Source organism: Cimex lectularius, unplaced genomic scaffold, assembly GCF_000648675.2.
Source record: "Cimex lectularius strain Harlan isolate CLEC.00 unplaced genomic scaffold, Clec_2.1 scaffold77, whole genome shotgun sequence".
NCBI lineage: Eukaryota > Metazoa > Arthropoda > Insecta > Hemiptera > Cimicidae > Cimex > Cimex lectularius.
In genome coordinates, this window is record NW_019392836.1 from 881,906 (window position 1) to 908,780 (window position 26,875).

The 26,875-nt window shown below is 34.9% G+C and overlaps 2 protein-coding genes across 3 annotated transcripts; one reads left to right on the forward strand and one right to left on the reverse strand.

Moving 5' to 3' along the window:
- Positions 1-26,875, reverse strand: LOC106669593 (putative glutathione-specific gamma-glutamylcyclotransferase 2). Of its 2 annotated transcripts, XM_014399171.2 has the most exons (4): positions 26,567-26,869; positions 20,857-20,892; positions 424-683; positions 1-360 (listed from the first exon to the last, which is right to left on the reverse strand). In XM_014399171.2, exons 1-4 carry the CDS (start codon positions 26,714-26,716, stop codon positions 123-125), a joined length of 684 nt encoding a protein of 227 aa, XP_014254657.1. In that variant the 5' UTR covers positions 26,717-26,869; the 3' UTR covers positions 1-122. The 2 variants fall into 2 exon arrangements, with proteins under 2 accessions (XP_014254657.1, XP_014254658.1); XM_014399172.2 differs by lacking the exon at positions 20,857-20,892 and having other exon boundaries at positions 26,567-26,875.
- On the forward strand, positions 11,230-12,465 carry LOC112127513 (lysozyme C, milk isozyme-like). Its single transcript, XM_024228596.1, has 4 exons — positions 11,230-11,561; positions 11,976-12,067; positions 12,132-12,183; positions 12,251-12,465. Exons 1-4 carry the CDS (start codon positions 11,540-11,542, stop codon positions 12,388-12,390), a joined length of 306 nt encoding a protein of 101 aa, XP_024084364.1. The 5' UTR covers positions 11,230-11,539; the 3' UTR covers positions 12,391-12,465.

Genomic DNA, 26,875 nt, shown 5'->3' on the forward strand with positions numbered 1-26,875 from the left:
TGTCAAAACAATAATGGTTTAATTATGAGGAATGTACATTAATAAAAAATTATATAAATAAAATTTACATAGTGCATCAGGATTTTGTTTAGTGACTAGTTGTGAATACGTTTCGTAGCAGTTCAGATTGAGAGGCAGCGCAGCTTTTTCATCTTGATCGTCGAGACGAATTTGATGGGTGGAAAGGCGTCGTTCTCCAGGTCTTCTGGGGCGACTGGACTCGGCAGGGGCTTGGCAGGCCCCATTAAAGTCTCGAGGGGGAGGCCGCGTTCTCGTATTTCCATCCGGACGATTGACTCTAAGCCGAAGAGATGAGGGTCTTCGACGTCGGGCGCCTGGTTGCGGACGAACTCCGCCAGTCTGAAGAAAACAACAAAAAACGTATAATTTATAGTGAAACAAGGCTACTTTCTTACTACTTACCTAAGTAGGTATTCGACGTTGTGACCACTCGGCCCGGAGGAGTGGAGGATGTCTTGGGCGATTTCGTAATCGGACGCACTGCCTAGCCAATTCGAACTATCTGGTGTGGCCATGTAAAGAAGGACGAGGAACGGCTCTCCTTCTTCGGGGTGGAACCAGCTGAAAGCCGTTCTGTACCCGCCTAACTTCACTTCCCTCTCGTTCAAATATGGAATCGCATCTGAATCCTTCACTTCATACGCTACACCCCATACTTCCGCCTGAAAAACGAACAAAATGCTTAGTTGTAATGGAATTTAAATAAAGCAACAATAAAAAATCCAGATTATGTTAAAAAAACGAACGACTGATGTTAAAAATCACTTCTTGTAAGGAACTAATCAAGTCTTTTTGGTTGTTTCTTGTATTTTCAGCCTTATGTGATGAATCCTAATCAGATGTTTGTCCACGAAAAGTCCAAGAAAACGCAAAGGATCAGTGGAAGTGATGTTACTGGAGTTCAGATAGATTAACTCAATGTAAAATTTATCAAGGCTTTATTACTAGGTTTTCATTTTTGATTTTGTAAACCATGTCTTTACTTCAGATTTGTTGTATGGTCGAAATGTCAATGTGCGTATAGTGTATATTGTGAATTGTATATTGTAAAAAGAAATGGGCAAAGAATGCCTCCCTGAGGGACATCTGCTCTCATCCGTAAGATAAACTAGGACTGGCAACTTGTTTTCTGAAGTCGGTAAAATACAAGTCGGCGTCCCACAAGGGAGCATTCTTGCTCCCATCCTTTTTATCATTTATATCGCTGACCTACCTCGCAAATTTTCTCCTCTAACTCGAATCCTATCCTCGAATACCTTCAGTATCCAAGAACACCTTGAGTTTATCGTAGATTGGTGCAAAAAGTGGAGGACAAGACTGAATGAAGAATAATATACTCAGTGTAGGTTCATATTGAAAAAAAACAGTCTTGCCCGCTACTCTACATCCACAACTAAAAAATAACTGATTTCCATTTAAGTCAAATAATTAAAATAATACCTAGACAGAAGACTGGTGTGGACTCCCCACAAAAGACTTAACAAAGAACAGAAAACTTCGACAACTACCAATACTTTTAAGACCCAAATCTGTTTGGTCTGTCAAATCTGATCTAACCTTAACAAGATTTTACTGCGAACAATTTGGACATAGGGAGTGAAAATGTGGGGTTTTGCCATGCAACATCCAAAGCATCCAAACTTTCGAAAGAAAACCCTTAGACAAATCATCAAACCTCCACTGTGCATAGTTCATGTACAGGATAAAAAAAGAATATTATTATTTAAAAAAATCTATAACCGTCATTAACTTAATTAATTATAGACATACAAACAGATTAAATGAACAAACTCTGCAAACTCATCTTTCACAACTTTATTATATGTAAAACAATATCAATCAAGGGAAAAATGATTCGGGGGTCTGGTTTAAACTTTTGTTGAATATCTAATTAATTTTTTTATAGTTTGAATTTATTTTAACGGGTTTTTGTTGTTTTGTAGGAGCTTCGTTTCTACCGAGACGACAGATGTTCCATTTCCCTGGCAGTACCATTCTTCAGTTCGATTGGGGGGAAAAACTTAGGATATTTGACTTCATTTGAAAATTTAGGAAAGTTTGTCTATTAACGAAGGAAATATAATGTATGACTATTAATAAAGATTGATTACTTGATGGGTCTAGGAATATTGTCAGGAAGATACTGGGAGGAAAGTAGCAGGATGTGTGGTTTGAAGTATGACAGATGTTGGTAAATTTTTTTATAACTATACCTCGTAAATTGTTTAATAAAACAATTGTCTAACCTTCATTTCAGCTTGGAAGATTATTTGAACCCCCCCCATTTGAACCAACCAATAAATTCAATGTAGATTTTTATCATTATGCAGAGGATTAAAATTGTAATAGTGAGAGTGTTTCGCCAGAGGGTAAAGTTTATCTTTTTAGATTTCGAGGTGTTAATTCGATGCGCCATTTTGTGAACCTCTAAGGAGTAGATGTGAATCTGTAGGTGTCGATTAGCGATCAGAATCAGGATTTGATGACAATATTGCGGTGTCAGAATCAGAAGGCATATCATCAGTGTGTGCTGATCATAGCAAGGGACCCAACACACAATCCGGTGGCACTCCTGCATCGGCTTTCTGCTCTGGAGAAGAAAATGATTAAACCCAAACTGTAAAGTGCCAATCAGCCACATTTTAGAAAATGTAAAGGAGAGAAGGATGCTTCTAGCATCCAGAGTATATCCTATGCCAGACTTGATTACCAGTTGAAAATGCTATTCCACATCGAGAAAGGTTTCTGAGCAGCACTTCTTTTCGAGAGAAGAATAGCATCCACGACTGCACTCCAATGAATACTAAAAACAAAAGTGTTTACTATCATCTGATCACATTCATTAAATTTCATATTATGTTTGAATATATGAATGTTTTCTCCCATTATACACACATTGGGCAGGAGTGCATCAGGTGCTAAAAGTAACTAGGCAATCTGGCACTTCATATGAGGGACGAGAATGTCTCGAGACAACAGTCTTGGCTGTTTTGGAATAGGAGAGTCAAGGGAAGGCTTGGGCAATGGGGTTAGCACGACTTTAGAAGCAAGATCTGATCAGTTGTTGACAAAAGGAATGTTGAGGTGTTGTATTATGGATTAATGAATCAAAGTGGTCGCAGTAATGTTTTGTATAGTTTAGTTCTGCCAGAATCAAAACTGATTTGGGTCCTAAAGTTTTAATAGTTGTCAAAGCCTTCTGTTAAGCTGTTGTCTATTAAAACTTGTGTGGAAATTCACTAATTCAGTGGAAGTTTAGTAGTTCCTTGCTGTTGATGTACCTTAAGGAAAAAGAAAGTTTTAAAATATAAATATACAACTGGTATATTTTTCCTCAATCAGTTTTGTCCTCCATGTGTAACATATAAGTAACAATATGTTTTTAGGCTGAATACGCCATTTTCATTCGTGTTACCCAGTGGGCATGGGTTTCCGTTTTACTTTTAGTTTAGGTTAGAAATGGCTATTTATGTTATGGTTGGGTTAGGTAGGGATTGGTTTTATATCCATGATTCAATACGTTTCGTACGCGAATGCGATGTTGTTTGGTGATACTAAGGTCGAAAATTCGCCGGGCGATCTTGCCAACAGGCGATAGGCCTTATCTTTCAGTAACTACCCTGATTACCGAGTTCGGAGAATGCCATACTTTGTATTATATTCTTGGGGAAAGGTTAGGTTAGATTGGGCGTTAGCCCAGGGTTAAATTACAATCCATGATACAATGTTTTCCATAAAATAGAAAAAATGTGCGAACACGATGCCCAAGTGTTGCACTAGTAATAATAATAACGTCAAGTTGTTCTTGAATATTGGAAGTTGCTTGATTGGGGTTCGGGTTAGAATACAAAATTGTGGTAGAATGATTCTTCTGTGATGAATAGCTAAGTCAAAAGTACAAATGATAAACACGATGTCACTCAGACTGCTCCCTTGTCGGACTCCTGCTTGCCTTGTTCAAATAACTCGTTCTCGCAGCTTCTGAAGCATTGGTCAGTTAAATAGAATTCGAGGATAAGGAGAGGGCAAGAAACGTTTAACTGTGCCAGACCCAGTACTTTTCATTTTCCAGAACTGGCTAAAAATCATTTGATCATCAGATAAATATGATCCGTAATATTTTAAGTTTTATATATACGCCTTTGAATTTTTTTAAATAAATTAAACTAACAAGTCAATATATACCTAAAGTTTTACCAATAAACGTTAAAAATTAAACAGTACGTTTGGTAAAAAAAAATCCAATGATTAGAGGGCGCACTACACCCACTCGTGAAATTAATATTCTCAGCAGGTGTAGGTAGCATCGAGGAGCGATACTGAAGAATGAAAAAAACGGCCTGTTGATTTGTCCAGGTAAAGGAAAGGGTTCTCCGGGACAATATTAGTAGGACTCCCTATTAGTTGTATCCCATGGGATCACCGAGGTCAAAGGATGTAATGGAGCACGTACAGGTAATTGATGGAAGAACAATCTTTTAGGCTGGTCACGTATATAACACCCCTCTCTTCAACAAGGACGAACTATGTATACGATACGCCACCACGGAGTGTATAAATAGTATATAATTATTACTTTGAAATGAATAATCACCGGAAAATGGGAGGGATGATTTTGCGAGGTTTCTTTATGAAAAATGAACACTTGCCTTTTAAAGAAATGGACAATTTATTAAGTCCGAAATGCGTACAAAATACAGAAAAAACTTCACTGAAAATTGCATTTGAAAATATTGACCATTGGTACGACATGTACCTTTAAAATAACGTAAAGTTTTAAACTTTTTGAAATGCACTATGCCAGTTTTTACGTTAAAAAACTTATCAGAAATGATGTTCAATGTTTGTAAAAAGATAGTTCCTACTCACATTTAGTGTTTTTTTTCGATCTCGATTTCAAGCTTATAGCTCATCATCAGGTTGAAATTTCAACCACATCTCTGGACGTGAATTGTAAAAGTGAACTCACCAATCCCCCACCAACGCGATCCAGCCACCCCACCAAAACTGAATCGTTAGGTCTCCGTTGTTTGCCAAAAATTGGTGAACTATCAGAGAAAGTAGGTAAAATTCTTAAACAAGAAGGTTTAGAGTATTTCAATTAATTAAGGTTTTTAGTTGAGATAAAAAAGTCAGTGTCACATTTCAAATGATGTGTGATCTATTTGATTCTCGGCGACAAATGAAATAGCCACGGAGAATAATTAATTGAAAGATATTAGTTGGTCAAGCGGACCACGAAAACTAGTGAATTTAATAAGTTAAAATGAAGTATACTTCACTAAAGTTCTCCGCGGCCATTTCATTTGTTGCCGAGAATCAAATAGATTACACGACTTTTGAAAAATGGCAAAAAGAAGGAAAAATTCAAAAGGTGGGGTTGAGATGGGAAGTTAATGTCAGAGTGGATCGAGGTCACGATAGCTCAAGTGGTAGAGCAACGGCGTATCTAGCCGAAGATCGTGGGTTCTAATCCCGCTCGTGACACTGACTTTTTTTATCTTAACTAAAATCCTTAATTAATTGAAAAATATTAATTGGTCAAGCAGACCACGAAAACTAGTAGAGTTTAGAGTAGCTTTTGGAGGTACCTGTTTACTTAGAAGCATCCTCTTAAAACCTAGGTTGACAACTTGGCAAAAAGCGTTGTTACCAACTTAATTGTAATGATTGCGATATTAAATACATAGGACAAAGTGGTAGAGAAATTAAAACGAGAGTTAACGAATAATTGCCTCAATCGAATAATTTTCGGAATTTAAGTATCATCGAAATGAAACAAAACACAATTTCAATTTCAATTTAAAAACAAAAGTGTTATACAATTTTAATAAAGGGAGAGAATTACAATACATTGGTTTGAGAAATTTGAAATTAAAAAAAAAAATAAAATCGAACATGAAGATAAATGCATTAATTATTTAATAGATTTTGATTTACCTCCTATTTTAAATATGTACCTAAATAACATTAGTCGTACAAATTAACCATATTAATTAATGTGGAGTTTCCATCTTCATGGCGGTCAGTAGATAGGTGAAGAAAGGAAAAGACTAATTGATGGGTTCACCAAGCTTTCGGCAACTTATAGTGCCATCATCAGGGCTTCCCCAAGAGTGCAGAAAACGATTAACATGGGAAAACTATAGTATGGACGTCTTGGGTTTAAGGTTATGAAGCACATTGCCAGAAAATTACACTAAACATGGTGAAAACAGTCATCTCACTAATAAAATCCATATGATTGTGGTGATGATGGCACTATAAGTTGCCGAAAGCTTGGTGAACCCAACAATTAGTCTTTTCCTTTCTTCACCTATCTACTGACCTCCACGAAGATTGAAACTCCACATAGATTACCGGCAAGTCCATCAACAAACATCACATATGAGTTAATTAAATTTATTATTATTTAATTTTGTAATTAATTTACAAATATATTATTAATGTATTATTTTTATTTTTATTTGTACTAATTAATAAATAAAAAACATACAAATTCATGTCGAGAGACTTGATTGTAAATTCCTTCAACCTGATGATGAGCTAGCTATAAGCTTGAAATCCAGATCGATGAAAACAACTACGAGTAGGAACTATCTTTTTATAAAGATTTAAAACACTTGTACAAAAATTAATCTAAAACATATCAATTATTTTCTTTTATATTTTCATAAGTGTGAAAAAATATAAAAAACCAAAGATATAAGTTAAAATAAACTTCACAGTCTGGCAGGGCATTAGGAAACAAGCCTAAAGTTCAATTTGACCATAAACAACATTATACGGTGCGCCAACTATACCCGCATGGTGAGGCCAGGCGATGTATCTTTATGTTTCGTCGAATTATGTGCCAGAATCAAAAGATGTACATAATTGTTCTTGGATTTGATCCGATTTTGTCCAAAAAACCACCTTTTAAAATAATAGTAGTAGTACTGATTCTGAATAAAAGATGTGAGGATAAGAGTAAAAGCCTCTGCCTCCTTTTTTTTTTTTGGTTTCGTTTTCTGCTCGTTTTTTCTCTGTTTTGTCAATTATGTGTCAAATAGAAAATATGTGCATTATTGTCCTTTTGTTCGATGCAATTTTAGCCGAAGTAACCATCTTTTAAAATCCCTAATGATTCTGTTTAAAATGTGTGATAATAAAAACCGCTGTCTCTTTCAGGATGAGCGAATTATGTGTGTATCAAACACTAAAGATGTGCGTTGCCTCGCCAAAAATTTCAACGAATTATGAGTCATACACAAAATAAAATAATCCATCCAATAATAAATAAAAGCTCCTAATGAATCTAGAGAAAATGTATGACAATAAGGATATAAACAGGGAGAGGAGTGCCGCTGACTCTTTCCGCTTTGCTGAATTATGGGACAAATATAAAATATGAAAGATATGGTCCTTGGGTTTTTGGGACTTTGTTCAAAATAACTATCTTTCAAAACTCGCTATGATTCTGGCTAAAATATACAATTAAGAGTAAACACGGAGAAGCAACATGTAGTCTCTTTCCGTTTTGGCAAATTGTGTGTAATTTACAAAAGATATACGTATTGAACTTGGTTCGGATACGGTGTTAGAAACCATCTTTCATACCTTGTATTCTGGCTCACATGCGTGACAATAGGGTTATAAGTGGGCTGAGGCAACCCGCTGTCCTCTTTTCGTTTCGGCAAATTGTGCGTCAAACAAAAAAGATGAGCGTGCTCTTGTGTTCGACACAATTTAAGGCAAAATAAACATCTTTCAAAATATTTATGATTCAGGCGAAAAATGTGACAATAAGGATATATAAGCAAGGTGTGGAAGGTCATTGTCTCTTTCCGCGTCGGCGAATTATGCGTCAAAAAATTCATGTACATAATTGTCCTTCGATTTATTTCGATTTTGACTAAAATATTCCACCTTCACAGTACGTAATAAATTTGGAAAATGCGTTACAATGGGGTTATAAGCATGGCGAGGCGAGATGCTGCCTATTCCGTTTTGTAGAATTATTCCAATGTCAAATTATATGCGCCCTATAATCCTATATGCTCCTGTTGAAAAAATAGACTAGTTCGCCTTGAAAATATTTCGTTATCAATCATGTTTTTGAAGAAATAGCTCAGTGGCAACATCCATTGCATCTGGAACAATATCAAAGCCCAGAAGAACTTCATAATTCCAACTCAATAAAATAAAAACTTATATCGTTCTGAGTTCTCTTCAGGTTGTGATAAATTATGAGAGTTTTTGGTATTCAGAGGGCGAATTGTCACTAATAGTACGATGCCATTTTTAACTTGAAATCAGCTGAAATTCGGCATCATCCATCCTGTTTCTTTCCTACCACAGCGAAGCCTGACATAAAACAAACGTCAATATTTTTCTACTTTCCAAATACAAAAATGGCTTCATGCTAGCAATTTTTTATCATTACGATCTATATTCTTACTGGTTAATGTAAACAAAGAAGTAAACAATCAACAAGAGATTATTCTATTAAGAAAAATTCATATAAACAAGAAAGACAAAAAATGATCGAATTCACGATTTTGTACTGTTTTCATTCACAAGGACGTTTGTAAAATCGTAGTATTACGCAAATTCCTAAATTTGCAAATCCGTAAATTATTAAAATCGTAGAAAGAATATTGCTGAGCTATCCAAACAAAGCGATACGCCCTTGTGAAAATGAAATCTTGGCAGTAATGTTAAAAATTGCGCTGTAGCAGGAAATTAATTGAGTCATTTTTAATACGATTAAAATATCACTTGCTGCCATCGCTGACATAGAAAAAAAGATCATAGTAAATAATTAATTACTTACTAGATTAATAATAGTTCACAATAAAGGTTGCATAGTAGTGACCGTTTTTTACTATCCAATTATCTTTATATGTACAGATAATAATTGCCTAGGATTAGTTAATACAATTATTAATAAAACAAAAAATTATCAAGTCAGAGGTCACGTATTATAATCGAAAAAACAAAATGATTTAGGATTGGAGGAGCTAATTTCTGATAGTAAAAAAATTACGTTATATCAATTTTAATAGCAATGGGCCGTTATATTATGGTTATATTTAAACTATAGAGTCGATTAACTTAAATTAAATCCATTATATTGAATGGTCTATTGAGCAAATCATTTCTTTCAATTAATTAATCTTTTTATGTAGTAAGGTTTTGGTTGAAATGAAAAAGTTTGTGTCACGAGCGAGATTCGAACCCACGACCAAAACCTTACATAAAAATGATTAATGATTATTCAGAGATCGTGAGATGCGGTTGTAGGTTTTAGGAAAACATTTTCTTTATCGAACCAACGTTTCGACTTTATTGGGATCATCTTGAGGGCATGGGATTTATAAACGTTAATGATGATCTCAATAAGGATCGAAACGGTGGCACGATAAAGAACACGTTTTTCCAAAACCTACGTCACACCAGACCGCATTTCACGATTTCGCAATAATCATTAACTAAGGGTCACAACACCACACATTCTTACATAAAAAGATTAATTAATTAAAACTAAATTTTCTTTTGACGGCTTTGTTATTATTTTTAAATTTTCTTGTTTACTAAGTAATAATCAAATAATTTATTTTTGTGGTTAAAATCTGATCAACAGTTGTGTCACCCACAAGGAAAAATAAGATAAATCTTAAAGCGTCAACTTAAGACAAAATTAAGGCATAAAGCATTCCAAAGAAGCATACCAAGGAATAGTTCGAGATCAACTTTAAACGATGAATGCAACTCAAGAGAACTCACGAAACTAAACGCGCAATAGACATCCCGACGTCGGAACTAAATCCGAAGTCCTTAATTTACGTTTGTCAGTCTCATGATCACATATGCAACCTATATGTGGTGGCCCAAAATAGAACAAAGAAAGACAACGGAAACATTACGAAAGTTCTAAAGAAATGCATGCTTTAGCATCTCTTAAAACAGATCCAACTGCCGCAATGTATTCACAAGCTGCCACATATGCCCATATACACGGTGTCCCGGAAACAGACTTCCATTTGTAAAGGCAAATCAAATATGTAGAAATTAAATCTGTTACACTGATGATAACGGGACTTTGAGAAATTATGTACATTTCTTCCGTAGAAGAGAGAAATTGGGTAAGCTGGGACACTTTTTTAAACCAATCAGAGCTCGTCAAACCCCACCACCCTGGAGAGTGCCCAACACGACACGCAAGAATGGTACAATTACACAGAAGACAAACACTTTGAGCCCTGAAGATGATCTCAATAAAGATCGAAACATTGGCACGATAAAGAAAATGTTTTTCTGAAACCTACATCATACCAGGCCGGATCTACGATTTCTGAATAATTGTCGATTAACGGTCACTAATCACCACACATTTCTACACGAGAAGTCGTAATATGCCTTAATTTTATACCCTGGAAATCTAATGTTAACTAAGTGTGCTCCTTTCCTGCGTTGTATTTGTCCAAACCTTGAACGAAATGAGCCATTGCATACTACGATCGCGATGCCTGGCAATATAAGGATCAACTGTTTCAGCAGTTCAATTGGTGAGAGCTTTTCAAGGAAACCAAAAAAATAAATAAAATAAAAACATGAAAATGAATAATTGTATGTATCTATATAAAATGGATACTAGTAGGCAGTATTAAGTTTTCACTTTTATAACCCATTTTAGTTGTCTCCAACACACGGATTGCTTGTTATCCATGTATTGGACTTTTTTTATACATCTGTATATCGTATAAAATCTAAATAAAGTATTTTAAAAAATCTGACAAAATACTATAATTTTGTATAGCTAGTATAATATTTAACATAGTCTGGATTTATCGAAAGTTCTGAATATAAAACAAAGTTACGATTACAATAAAAATTGATAAAATTAACTCCCATTTGTCTATTTCTTCTTTCCCAGACAAATCTTTTAAAACAAGTTTATTCATTCCGGAAAGGTTTTTCTTCCTAAAAAATTAGTCTTCTACCGAGATATATATCAAGTTTAACACCTGAAATCTTTGAGCTGTAATGTAACTGGAATTTTGGAAGAAAATAGCCAAATTTGTGATTTTTAAACAAACAAAAAGTGCGTTTTTTAATTACTATTAAAATTCGATTATTAATTAAGAATTTGACAGCGCCTAAATACAATATAACACCTAGTTAAGGCTGGGATTACAAAAAATCTATTCAAATTCGTTTCGGCGACATCTGCTCCAGAGTAAACATGAAAACACAACTGCGCCCTTCGAATGCAGTTAACACATTATTTTTTATAGACAGACTGTGTATAAAAGAAGCCGGTTATCACGATTTTGATTAAAGTGGGTTCATCCATACGACTTGTAAGTATAGCTGTGAGGTAGATATTTTTAGTCAGAGAAGATCAAATTTTAATCTGATTTGTTCCAGGGTTTCTTTCAAAAGCGTTACTGTTATTCTTTCCGTTTTCGCGGCCACAGTGGAATCGACACAATACTCACAATGTACATTTGCGGAGTAGTTGAATAAGTTCGATATGCCAGGAAACTTATCTGATTGTAAGTTTTTCTAAATTTCCTCGATTTATTTGACGTATCCGTAACAATACAATTACAAAACATAACATTCCCAAAATATGTATTGTGAGATTAGTGAGATAGTTGTATGAATCTGAAATTTGGCAGTTATAATCATCATCACCTATCCTCGCTGGGTTTCGGTATTTTCCCATTGTTAATGTGTCTGTACATTGAATACATATCCAAATGAATTATCTAACAAGCTTACTCTAAACGAATTACCCAGACCCAAAACTGAATTTGGCGAAATATCGATCATGCGAGGATAAGTGTGGTAACCTACAAATTCCTCATACATATTCTACGTGGAAATTTTTTAAACCTACAAGTCTACATTATTTAATGTTTAATGACGTCGTTTCATTATGTCCTTGCTTTGATATTGTGTTTAAGGGGTTTGCATAGCAGAACATGCAAGTAACTTTAGGACACATTTATATGTCAGTTACTTCCCTTTCGGCTATTCATACTACGGTGCTTTCCAGGTAAAATTAATAGTCTTAATACGTTATACAAAATTTTAATTTTTTTTTAAATTAATCCATGTAGATATCGGACGAAATGTGCGGTACACAAAGTTTCTGCCCAATGGAATGCTCGGGTAGATAACAAGTCGAGAAAATACGTTGAAAGAATTAATGTTAACAGATGGTTGTTTTTTCCGACAGACATGACGGATGTAGAAGGCCTTGAAGCGACGGTGAACTGCGCAGTCCACATCTACAATACTTATGAGTTCGATAGATGGCCCGTATGGGAGAAAAAATGCCAAAACTATGAGCTCAACTGCCGTTTGCCAAAAGAATGAAACAGCGATGAGACTCCGTTTCTTTGTACTGTAATTGATTAGTTTAGTTAAAGTTAATAAGTTAAAGAAAATAAAAATACTTCATGTAGTGACCTAATTTTTTTCTTCCCTCTTTAACTATACTTGTACTGTTAACAAGGCAAAATTAATGATAAGGACGGCATGGCAAGTATGAGTATGAGGATGCACTCTCTGAAACAGCACACGTCTTTTGATTTAAATGATCTCGTTCATTGATCTCGATGCTCAGTCAGGCCAACCGGAGCCGGAAATAGAGTGCCTTCTGTATCTCTCCGGTGTTTGGTGAAAGGCACGGCTGAAAGGCTGTGCCCAAAAACCACAAAACTGCCTTTTTCAAGGCACATGTAGGGATGTGCCTTTTTCAGGGCACTTCTGAACTGCATCACCTCGCTAGCCAAGGGATGTGACAAGTCAATGCATGTAAAATCTTCCTGGTGTTCCCTTTGAGAACACAGGGTGTCTGAGAAGTCCCCTCGGGGATAAGTCCGGACGTTAAACATCCTCATGGGTCTCAACACCCATGAGTAAAGATGGGAACATCAAACCCAAAAGACTATACGTATAGTAAGTTGTTAGTAAGTTAGTAGTTAAAAGTTACAATAAGTTAAAGAATCTCATAGGCTTTGTAATATCCATTCATGTAATCACCATTAACGGTAGGATTAGTATTTTATGAATTAAGGGGAAAAGTTGTAAAAGGTCGAAATAACCCGAAATATGAAATATCTCTGATACAATTCAGAATTATACTTTAGCCAATGTAGTATCATTAGTTTTTTGTGATGGAGGATAACCTCTTGATGTATAGGAGTCTGTTCAAGAGATATATGGAAATATATGGGCCTAACTACAAGCACCTCTTTGCCATGACTCTAGAACAACCATATTTCATGCCTAATTACTCTTAACTTGTCAAAACTTGTCTGAACCTGTCTGAATACCCTTCAAAAACTGTTACCTACTAGTACGCCTAACACCATACCGTGAGGGAATTTCAGGCCACGAGGCAGCACACTTCAGCAAGGGAGGCTAGAAACAACACCTTAATTAAGTTAAGTTAATACAAGTAACTGAGCTATGCTGGCTGGAGTCGGACCATTTTCATGATTTTTTAAAATTCTTTATTACATGTAACGTTACTTTTGTTTTTCATTTTGTGAATGACCAGTGTTTTGTTGAGAAGAAAATCTTTTCAGGAAGAATAACTTGTTTTAAAAGATTTGTTAAACAGAAAATGAGGTTTAATTGTATTAATTTTTATTCCAAACAAAAACTTTGTTTTATATTCAGAAGTATCGGTAAATCCACACAGGGATCATTAACTGTTATGTCATTTTTAAGTGAAGTCAGCTGTTCGGTTAGAGAAGGAACCCAACAAACATACAATTTATTGAATAGGTGCCGTTCATTTTCAACTGGCGTATCAATACATCTATTTACACGGAGAATGGGCCATATTGAAAAAAAAATTATATTTGTGGTGACCTTTTCTGGCCATGCAACAATTGTGTGAAATAATCGAGTATTGACTGCATTTACCACACTTTTTACACACCTACAAACGGTATCACTAGTTATACTGTGTGGAAGTTGCTACTACTTTACAGACAAGCAATGCAAACTTATCTGTTTTTGCCGGACGTGATGCCCCTTTTCTCCTAGGGTTTCTTATCAGTGGTCTTATCTCCATCAGTAGCGACTCGAGCCAGTACAGTGACCTTCCGAACCGTTCTTTGAAATAAAAACACTTGCAAAGACCGAATTGATCTGTTCTGCAGATTTTTCTACGTCTACTGACATTTTGTCGAGCCACAAGAAGTAATTTTTTCGTCATGGCTATTGAAAAGTAAATCACCTAGCATTGTAATGGGACAGAGGAATAATCTAACCTTTGGAAGGTTGTACTTTCGACTTTTTGATTAGCACGTTGGACTTATGAACGTTTTTATTATAAAACAAAATTGTACAAATTACAAGTTACTACAGTTATAGCATTCATATTTAATTATGAAATTGGAAGTGAATTTCCTTGTTGTAGCAAGTAGTTTTGTAAGCAATAAAGTACCGTTCGTAACTTGTGCGCTGTATTGGAAAATTAGAGCTCCAAATTTTAAAATTTGTTTGGTACACCCAATGAAAATTTAGTCATGTTCAATCTTTTTATTCAGGTTCAGAGATTCCAGGAGAGAAAGCATCTTGTATGCCAGAGTGTCATATTTCAAGAATTTCTTTTCTGAAATAGCCTCGTTTTAAGTGTAAATTAATATTTCTTACAGCTTGAAAATAAATTAATTAACTTTTGTTATTAAGGGAAATTGTGTAAGGTTGTCCGGTCAACCAAACTCACCCGGTCAAAATTTGCCTTTTAAAGATTCGCTCAAGTTTTGAATGAGAATATAAATTATAAAATAAAAGTAAGAAGGGCGAAACGCAACGCACCAAAACGGTCCCTATCTGGCTCCTCACTTTCCAAGGCTGGTCAGCGTTGGCAAATATAACTAAATAACTGCAGATTAAATGTTTACCCGTCTAAACTGAATAAAGAAACCGGCACGGAGATTTGTTTTGCCGATAGGAATGAATGAACAAACCGACATGACAACAAGTGGTGGAGCGTGGTGAACCTGATTTCCTTTCAGTTCCTTGACGGTGGCTCATAAAAACCATCGGGTCACCTTTATGTGACACATTTAGCTTTAATAATCGTCTACCTTTCAAAATCGCTAACTATTTTTCGAATTTTAATTAAATATTTAAAGCTTGAGGGAAAGAAGAAATGAAGATCTATTTTTCTAAAAGTATGCATTGTCGATATCCCGGAAGCACTAGTTGGATTTAGTTAGTAATAATATTTTCCCTAAATATTTGGTATAACTCATAATATTTGAGGTCGACTCTGTTCATGAAATAATTATTGAACATTTTCTAATTAAAAATAAATTATAAAAAGTTATTAGCGAGAATGGTGTGAGTTCGACCCCGCCGCCCTGAGGAAAATCGAGAACTCTGGGGTGAGTGTGCGACGTCTGGAGAGTAAAAGTAAATTATTAGCGAGAATGGTATGATCTCGACCCTCCCTGAGGAATATCGAGAGCTCTGGGGTAAGTGTGCGACGTCTGGAGAGTAAAAATAAGTTATTAGAGAGAATGGAGTGAGTTCGACCCCGCCCTTAGGATTATCGTGTAGTCTCGGGAGAGTGTGTTTCGTCCGGAGCGTAAAAGTCAATTATTAGTGAGAATGGTGTGAGTTCGATCCCGCCACCCTGAGGAATATCGAGAACTCTGGGGTGAGTGTGTTTTATCTGGAGCGTAAAAGTATGTTATTAGAGAGAATGGTGTGAGTTCGACCCCGCCCTAAAGAATATCGGGAAAAGTGTGTTGTCTGGAACGTAACAGTACACCATTTTTATGATTTTCGAGGGATTGGTATAAAATTTTTATAACAAAGATATTTTTTTATATTAACCTTTTAAGAGTTCTAATAGTGATATTTATGTAATGCACATGTTGAAGATCACTCCCAAATCGCTGACCTGGACACTAGTACTATTGTCTCATTAATAGAGTAAGTGTATGTAATTTGGCCAAGAGTTTTAGGAAAATAGCGAATTATAACACAATATATGCCTGAGTTTACCTTAAAATGATTAGCGAAGACACTATTTTGCAAACCTATTGTACAATCACCTGAATTAGAAATAATTAAATCAAACAGCATAGAGACCTGACAGAGATAGCATGAATGGATAATAAAAACAGTATGGGGCATGTGTGGGATCCCTGAAGTACCACCGAGTCGGCCGAAACCGTAACTGAGAGAGCATCCTTATGAGGGGAGGAGTAGACCTTAAGGAAAGACGTGATCCAACATAGATGATGTATACTCAGTCTCAGCCTTCTTAAAACCTAGTATAATGAGAATCTCTTTATAAAATTGTTTTACATACTTAAATTTTTCTCATATTTAGTTGGCTTGACGAAAGCCTTGATCTGTTAGTGCCTGTTGAAAGATGTATTTCAAAAAGTCCTTACATATTTTTAATAATGAAAATGAAATGTGTTAAAATTCTGTATACTGAAAGAAGTTCAATGGAGGTATTTATTGTTTATATTTATTTCAGTAGTTCTTTAATCTTAGATGATTTAGGAAACATTTGGGTATCAAATCCGGAAAATATTTGACGCAACCATGGAAAATATACTTCTTATCTTTATTGAATTATTAACCTTGTGATTTAAACGGGTCGACACGGTATAAGCTTATTTCAATACTTTCAAACAGTGACTAATGAAAGACAAATTGAGAAATTTATGACGTACTCAATATAGACTTGTTAGAAATGGTTGATTAATGAAGGCCAATGCACTTAATCTTTAGCCAATTGTAAAAAACAAATCGACATGCAATTTTTTTTAATAAATTAGCAATGTCGTTTTGAAGTTAAAATTTTCCGCGATGATCATAGATCCAGGCTGAAACGCCATCCGGGATACCAACTTCAAAGGAGTAAAATTATCCAATTTGACATGATATTTAATAATTGCCTCCTGTTATTTTCCTTTTGACCGGTTATTCTGTATTACTGAATTAAGACCATCCTCGATTCTTGAATAAATGATCATTTTTGACAATTTTGCAAGCGGGCAAGTGAGGTAATGAATTTTTTTGGCTCTCTTTTTAAATAGTTCTGATGTCTTCTTCTTTGTTCTTTTTCATGACTATTTTTAGTCGTACAGTCCTAATAATACCTCTCGAACAATGCAATTTAGGACTGCCGTTTGTCTCCAACTGTAGCCACGGCCAGACGATCCGACGGACCGAAAACGCAGTTGTGTTTAATTATAAACGATTCAAAAATGCGAGTTGAACGATCTCCAACTCTCGGCGGAGGTAGAAACGGGTAAACGGGCCAAACTGAGCGGTTTCCGACCGAAAAGCAACAACAGTCCTTGAACTTCAAGACAAACTAGACGATCCGCATCATACGTAGTTGGCTAGCCATTGCCAACGTTTATTTTTGGGTTTTTTCCATTCAACCTGTTTTCCTCATTGAACGAGCGTGAAGAAACTGCATTCCACACAATTATTAATCATAAAAACAAACACAGAACATATGGTCTTGTTTAAACCATTACCTTTTATCTGAAAAAGAGAGATAAATAGATAGTGAGAGTAAGTGAGTGGTTTGTGAGAGAAAGTGAGAGTGATATATATATATATATATATATATATATATATATAGATAGATTGATAGATAGATAGATAGAGATAGATAGATAGATAGATAGATAGATAGATAGATAGATAGATAGATAGATAGATAGAGAGAGAGAGAGAGAGAGAGAGAGAGAGAGAGAGAGAGAGAGAGAGATGAGAGAGATAGAGAGAAAGATAAAAGGAGAGAAGTAAGATAGATAGATAGATAGATAGATAGATAGATAGATAGGTAGATAGATAGATAGACAGGTAGATAGATAGATAGATAGATAGATAGATAGATAGATAGATAGAGATAGAGATAGATAGAGATAGATAGATAGATAGATAGATAGATAGATAGATAGATAGATAGATAGATAGAGAGAGAGAGAGAGAGAGAGGAGAAAGATAAAAAGAGAGAAGTAAGATAGATAGATAGATAGATAGATAGATAGATAGATAGAGAGAGAGAGAGAGAGAGAGAGAGAGAGAGAGAGAGAGAGAATGAGAGAGAGAGAGATAAAAGGAGAGAAGTAAGATAGATATAAGAAGGTAAATAGATAGATAAATGGTTGGATAGAGAGATAGAGATAGAGAGGGAGAGAGAGATTGAGAGAAAGAGAGAGGGAGAAAGTTTCATTGAGAAGACTTTCAGGACTTAAGGAGAAAGTGAAAGAAAAAATGAGAAAGAGCAAGACTTTAAAAAAGAATGAGAAAAGAGGGAAAGAGAAAGATGAGAGTGAGCTTAATAGAGAAGGAGTGTGATAGATGGAAAGGGAGCGTCTTAGGGAGAAGAAAGAAAGTGGAAAGAGAGAGTGGGAAAGGGAAAGATATCGTGAGAGTGGAAAAGAGAGGGAAAGAGACTATGAGAGAGAAAAGAAAGTTAGAAGAAACAGAGAGAAAGGAAGGGTTAGAGTGACTGAGAGAAGGGAGAAAGGGTGCGGCATAGAGTAAGTTGAGAGCGAGAGAGACTAAATGAGGGAGAGAGGGGAATAATAGATGAAATGATAGCGTGTTAGGAAGAAGAAAGAAAGTGGAAAGAGAAAAAGAGAGAGTGGGAAGGAGAAAGAGACCGTGAGAGTGTCTGAGGGATTGTGCGATCGTCGATAGTAATTTTTTTATTAAACTTTCTTTTACATTCCTTGAAATATATAATTGTCTGATTTGTTTCGCTGACCAATTTGAAAAGGAGGAGTAAAGTCTAACAGGAGAAAGACCAATTATTTACAAACTAAGAAGGAAATCATCAGTAAATAGCGAGCACCACATTTCGTTTGTAACTTTACCTTTAAACAGTATAAAATTAGATAAAATGGATTCATATTATTACTTTTAGTAAATAAAATGATGACATCCGAATACACTTTAAAATTTTTTCCATTGATAAAGATTCCATTTTTTCCACCGAGCTTGGTCGGAATGGAACAGGCTTTGAACTTCGAGTCAAACTTGTCCAATTAAATGAAGTCCCAACGTTTGTTTTTGTATGTTGATCATTTAGCATCTTTAAAATACTTAATGTCTGTTGTGAGCTTAACGAAAATAATGCCGATAGCCAAAGTTCGAAATTTTTGTTTATATATTTTGTTTTATTCTTTGAGACTTGAGTGATTATTTTATATTTATTGCTTATTTCATTGAATTTAAATCAATCATGCTGGAATTAAGATTTGTTTAAGATTAAACTCAACATGTTTATTTATTTTAATTAATAAATATAGGAGCGAGGTGCTCATTTAGCCCTTGCTACTAACTAACACACTGATTCGATCGAAAAACAGTCCTTGAACTTGGAGCCAAACAGTTCGATTAATTTAGACACGGTAATCATGATGATGATGATGATGATAAATGAACCGTGATGGCAATGATAAGCTTAACGATCTTAATGCGAAAGAGCATTTGCGACATGTACATCGTTTGTCACACAATGACGGAAGAATATGCCGCATTAGGGTTATAAGCAGGGAAAGACAAACCATATACCCCATTCCACACTCTTTTTGCTACGTTCATATTTCTATTCGAATTCCCTGCTCTCTTTTCGCTGTTCACATTATTATTCCGATGTATAAAAAAGACTAATATGCATTAAAAAATATATATACAGTAAATTATGGATTTTCGCAATATTGGATCATGTTTTGGATTTTGTTGAAAATCTATCATTCTTTTGCTTTTAGGACTAAACTGTTTTATTTCACATCCTCGATGTTATCAAAGGACGTATTATTTGAATTAAAATAAGAAAAATGTGGCGCGTCGGATTTTACGCAGGCAAAACGCAGACCCTATTTCTTTCAATTACGTGCATATTTTTATTTAGGGGTATCAATACAGTCAATACATTTTCATGCCAAATCGTGAAAAAACAAAAAGTTATGGATTTTTGCAGGATAGGATTATATCTTTCAGAATTTGTTGAACATTTATTAGTTTTAAGTGTTAGTATTTATAAGTGTTAACATTATAACACTCCTTTGGTTTATCGTACGTTCTTTTTATTTTAAAAGAACCCATCATCTGACGTACAAGAAGAAGATTGCGAGTCAGGATATAAGCAGGGAGAGGCAAGCTACAGGCTCATCTTTCCTTTAAACTTACGTCGGTTACTTATCGTTTATGACTACGTGCATACGTTTATTCCAGTCCAAAACCTTTTTAAAATTAAAAAGTCATAAATTTTTATGCCAATTCTCGAAAAACTGGACTGTAATTTTTGCTAGACTGAATCTTATCACCGAATTTATTAGAAATGTAACATACCTTCGCTATAATGACAAATCCTCTTAATTCTTCATCATTATAGTTAATAGAGCGTGTTATTTGACGTACAAGAAAAAAATCTGCAGGTTATAAGCAGGGAGAAGCAAGACACTGACTTCCATACATTTCTGCTATATTCTCTCTACCAAACACGCTATTTCGTCCCGGAAAATTTTTATTCTGGTTCATTAAAGCTTAATTGAAGTTTGAGCTTTAAAAATTGATTAAACTAAAAAAAGTGTGAATTCAATCATAAAACAGAAACAGAACATTTCCAACTTTATTTGAGAAATGTAAGGTTCTACCAATAAAATACAAAAGTTTCAAGGCATTAATGAGCCGGGTTAAGCCGGAAAGTTGAAAATATATAAAACCGCATTTACCCATCATTTTCGACACAGTTGGGTAATTATTGTGCCCTTAAAATAACAAAAATATTTTTACAAACAACCTGGAATGACTAATACGAAAAACACTCACGTTCTCGTCTTCGACCAAAGTGGCGACTCTTCCAGGCTGGAAAAAAACACAACAGAAACATTATTATTGTTATTAGATTTGGCAAAACCTGCATGGGACAATTAACAAAACACAATTGAGAATATTGAGAAAACACAATATTTAACTTAAAGACGGATAAAATTTCTTTTGTAACTTCCCCTCGAAGTTGTAGATGATTTCTTAACATTTAATCTCAAACAAATTATATTTTAAAATGAGCATACATAGAAAGGTTTGATTTAAATTCTTTCAGTTACCCTGCATCAACTACAATAATTTTTTAATATCAGATAATTTTTGTTAGAATATAAACCCCCTTAACAAAGGAAGTTTTAAGAACAAACATATCTTTCGAGATGCTAAATGTGCTGACGTGCTAAGTAAGGTTACTCATTACTCAGAAGTCATAAGTTATTAGAAATTATTTTGAGCTCTTGTTGGTGATTTATGTATGATTTTCTTTGTTTTGTTAATGACAAATATATGTGAAAAAAACAAATTTGCCAGATTATCTTTGGCATTTTTCCTTTGATCTTTCCTTCATCCATCTTGTTCCGTTCTTTGTTCTTTTCAGACAAAAGTCTTCTTAGTTGAATTAAAAATATAACATGTAAAATTTTACAAAATTTATACTAACTTTTATGCAAAATTTCTATGGTCTGTCAGGTCTTGTTTGAAAGGTGCAATTTCAAATCTATCTTCTTGGCCTTCGTCCTTTTCTGATTGTATATTCCTCCTGTTTACTAAAATTTTCATTCGTTCTGACAGATCAGCCAGGTATTTTTCTACTTTCTATTGGATTTTTCTTAATTTTCATTTTCTACTATTCAGGGTTTTGGCCAGCCAAGAAACTTTTTTTGTTCTATTTACAATGAAATCATAAAAACGAAATTACCTATGCCAGGACGTCCCAGATCACATGTCGAAAACCATAACAATTACGGACATCTCATTGACTTTAAAAGATAGAAAATTCTTTTTTCTCGGCGAATAAACCGTACACGTTCATTACAGAGATTGAGGCCAAAAATAAATAAATAAAAGTGCACAGTTTATTATTCAAAAATCCTCACATAAAATTCACTACTGTGCTTGGAAAGATCGAAATCCTTCTAAGATCGAGTACCCCTGTTAATAAAGACAACAATTTTGTAGAATTCGGTGCTGGAAAACAAAACTAAAGTCCTTTTTTTATTTGAGTGTTTTGTCTAGGGGCTTTTTGACGTTTCACTATGACCGGTGGGTGTCCGCCTGTTTCCCTCGCATCTCTTTGTATTAACATGAGCTTCTACCTACCATTAATTGTGCTAAGTTTTATGTTTCTTCTAGATACTAATTTTCTCATTTTTAAATAGGTTCTAAAATAATTCTAACCTGTTTGTTTTTCGAAAAGATTTTATTATATTTTATTCCAGAGGTAGATAAAATCTGGTCGTTTTGGTCTATTGTTGGTCTGGGTGTCATTTACAATTAGCTGTTTTAATTAAATGTCCGCATGTTTTCCCCGCAGTTGCGTTCTTTCTTTTTATATAGTATTTTTTCAAAGGAATCATTTGACTGCAATGGGACGGAACGATCTGTATTTTGATCAATTCCTTTGTTTTCATTGGGTGCCGGCATATTTCTCTCGCTATCGTCGACCATAAGTATTCAATTTCTGACTTCCTGAATGTCATAAATGAATTAAAAATTTTGTCTGCTTTCTGAAGATTTTATATGACTTAAAAAAAATTTTGTATAAAATTGTGAGCCACATTGTACGTCATGTCTCGCCTTCTATGTTTTAGCCAGATAGTTCTTTTACCAGTGCACGTCCGTATGTTTCTCTCGCGGTAGTCACGTAACGGTAAACATTGCGGAATCTGATTCAAAATTGTCCACTGATGGGCGTCATGGTTGAATCATCCTGGTCCGCGTTTTTTCGCCGTTCACATTTTTTTTTTCTTTCGCCCAATCTCAAAACGGAGATCATGATCAATTGGGAATTTTTCAAATCAGACCCGGACACGCTTGTCTATAATTTTCTAAATTAAGTTGAGAGTTTTTGCCTGATAAATAATTACTGGTGGTTATGTATTCAGCGCCCTTCACCTGAATCGTTCGACGTTCCACGGATCTTGCTATTCACCAAGTGGAATTTCGACAATCGGAAGTGTTATGGGTTAATTGATAGTTCCTAATTATAGCCTGACAAAATATTTATAATTTGTTTTTTATAAAAGCACAATTTTTCTTAATTTATTATGGTTTTGATATAATAATATCATAGATTATTAAAAAATGGGGAAATATTTTAAATGAGAGTAGGTCACTAGACCTACACAACTCAGATCTCTCTCTCTCTCTCTCTCTCTCTCTCTCTCTCTCTCTCTCTCTTTGGAGCAGGTGTTTTGGAAAAAAGCCCATTTGTAAGGATTTCGGGTTCGAATACAAAGCCGCTGGATTCGAACCCGGGACCTTTACTTTACAATGATGAGCGCCGGGTCAACACTAAACCGTTGCGGCGACCGTCGTCCCCATTGCGCTCTTCAAAAAGAAATAAATATAATGATATCGTTAAAATATAAACATATAAAAAAATTAAAAATTTCACATAACAAAGCCTTTTTTCAACTTAAAAACGTCCTATTTTTTAGCACCAATTTCGATGTAGGTAATGAAAATTCGATTACAGGGCAACGACCCAACATTTCAAACGAGTAAAGTTTCTATTTATATAAGTCCTATTCTAAGTGAAATTTCATGACTATTTGAAAGTCCTTTCCTAGGTCAAGTTCAATAAGGAGGTCATTAGTAGTAAACACTCTTAATGATCTGATCGATATGCCGAGAATGATTATTTTCTTTATTATTTTTTCAGTACAAATATAATTATAATTAGTTTATAAAAATAACCTTGAAACATTTTATTATAAGGTTATCCCCACCTGATTTTATTTAACTTTATTTCAGTTTCACCTCTTTGTTTAAATATTGATGAAAAAATGTGGTAAATTGCTTGAAAGTATGAAGATATTTGCTATGATCGAAGGCCTTAGAGGTTGAAAGCATTTCCTTCAAGTTTAGATAGTTAGAAATGCGAGACGCTCATAAATATTGCATTCCTTCTTATTGAGAGGGCCGTGTTTGAACGGTATTGACGCATTTCTCGTCGGTTCTTGTATGTATTTGCGTGTCTTTACTTATTTGCTACTTGAATATATTTTAATTTGAATTGTATTTGTATGCAAACCCAGATCCGGTAGTCTTCAGAAACCGCCAGGACCTTCTCTCCTATCCCTGCAAGCTTCACTCTTCGCAATCACCCCTCCAAGTATCAAGTCACTCCAGTCCTTCGAACAATTGCCCAAGCTCCAGTCGTATCCAACCGAACTATTCACACAGACCTTCAACTCATATTTGTACTGGAACCGCAAAAGGTCAAACACAATGCATCCCATTCTCGAAACAGAACGTCTAAAGCGTAAATGGCCTTGTGGTTTCCTCCCTTGCGATTAAAATGAATAGTTTTATGATAGGAGTGTAATTAATTGGTTATTTCTCCACTCTAGTAAACAACAATTTAATGTAGACAACAGAGTAGCTGCTGTTCTAACATATTAATAGACAGGCAAACACCCAGTTGATGGTGAAATGCCGAAACGCGCCTCACGGTCTAGCACGGCGAGGATAAGCAGAACAAAATGAACGGTAACAAAAAAAAATTAAAAGTGCGTTGCGCCCGCGCGATTGTTAATTTTATGCCTGACGTTTATTTGCTTATTTATTTTCTACGTACGTACGTGTGTGTGTGTGTGTGTGTGTGTTTGATTCTTTTCGTCCTTTCTCTCTCTCTTTCCTCCTCCCTTCGTCTCTCTCTGTCTGTCTGTCTGTCTCTCTCTCTCTCTCTCTCTCTCTCTCTCTCTCTCGGACTCTCTCTCACTCTCACTCTCACTCTCACNCTCTCTCTCTCTCTCTCTCTCTCTCTCTCTCTCTCTCTCTCTCTCTACCTGTCTGTCTAACTGTCTTTCTTTTAAAATTTTTCTACCTATATATCTCTATTCCTCTGTGTTTCTCTACTCATCTTCTCTCTTCCTTTCTAGTTTTTTTCTCTTTCTCCTTAAGACCTAAAGGTCTTCCTCGCGTGGGGCGTAAGCGCGCGACACCACGTGCCGGTCTACTTTGAACTTTCGTATTTCACTTTCGTTCGTCAACGGGCGTTAGAAAACACTTCATGAGCCTGGGCCTTAGGAACCTACAGGGGAAGTGAAAAAATCTAGACTAAAGGAACAAAAACTGAATGAGTTTATTTCTTTAATAGAGTATTTGTGTATGCTTATTTACTTTTTATTTATGTGGGCTTTTACATTTGTTTTGTACTTTTTTGTTAATTTTTTGACTAGGTATTTGATATTTTATTTGCTTTCTTTTTCTTCTTTACTGCTGTGTGTTTGAGTATCTTTAATTTTTTCTTCCTGAGTGTGTTTACTTGTTTTATATCCTACTTGTAGGTGGTTTCACTGGCCCACTATAATTGTGTGTATTTGTTTTTAATTTGTGTGTAGTTTACTTCTTTTATACCTATTTCTGTTGTTATTTCTTTTGTAATTCTGTACATATTTATTGGCTTTCTACTTGTGTGTTTTCATTTCTTTTGTACTTGTGTTTATTTTCTATTTGTATGATGGCGTGATTGCTTGTTATCTATCATACTTCTGTGCATGTTTCTTTGTTTATGAGTTATATGTTTTATACTTGTGTGTTTTTTCATAAGTTTCGTATTTGTAATGAATTATTATTGAAAATGAATTAACACAATAAGAATGAACAAGAACTAGAACCAAACAAATAAAAACACACACACACACACACACACATAAAGAAGAAAACTAACACACACAAGTAGATAATAAACAAACACTCAGTAATATAAAACAGTAAACTCACACCCAATAAATACAATAGTCAAACAACAGTATAAAACAGGAAAGTAGTAGCAGTAGAGCACAGTAAAAAATGAATGAACCCAATAAGAACGAACAGGAAGACAAAAATAAACAATAACAAAAATAAATACACACAAAACGAATAAACGCCCACAAGTAAAAACACGACGTGCACATACACAAGTGGCAATTTAACATGACAATTTAAAATCCTCTAAATATATCTAAATTATGAGTCTGTTTATCCTTGTTCGTGTTATCCTTAATTTTTCTTTTTATCTATTATTCATTTTTTTGTTTTAATGGTGATATTAGCAAATCAATATGGATAAAAAATAGATTGTAAAAATATGTCAGGCAATACATTCTTTGGTAATATAAAATATAAATGCCGACTATGATGATATTCTGTTGCTGAAACCGATTGATATTTTCGCTATGATTTTACTATAAATTATAATTAGTAAGTATAGTACTATAATTATAAGTAGTAGAAAAATTGGTCTCTGTTATAAGTAGGTTAATAACAATAGATTTAATATTAGAAAGGAATCTGGGGCACTGAAACAGGAAGAGATCGGATGTAAAAAAAATTCTATATCTTTTAGAGTTAATAATAAGAATGTTTATAAATGAAATCATGGAGGAAATAGATAGTAGATCGTGTGTAGATAAGGTAGTTTGATTTTTTAAATAGGGAAAAGTTTCTAATGACGAGAGTTCACCTGGGATGGAAGCCACGAGGACGAAAAAAAAGGTGTTACCTGTTCAGGAGTGCCCCTGTGGGTCGTGTTGCCCTGCCAGAACTTCCTCGAATAGCCTCGTACTTTGCCAGGGAGGAGGTCGGTGAAGGCGAAGCCCGGCGCCCAAAGAAGGGAACCGTAGCCGAAGACCCAAAGCGACTTGGTTGACATCTGTAAAGGTTGTGAGACTTCAGGCTACTGAATAGGGGCGATCCCCTCCAACACAGGCTCACTCCGATGATGATGCAATTCAGTTACCAACGGCAACAGACTTTATCAGAGAGTACGCGCTTCCTACTATCGTCCTATTTTTCACATTCGCCAATTTTG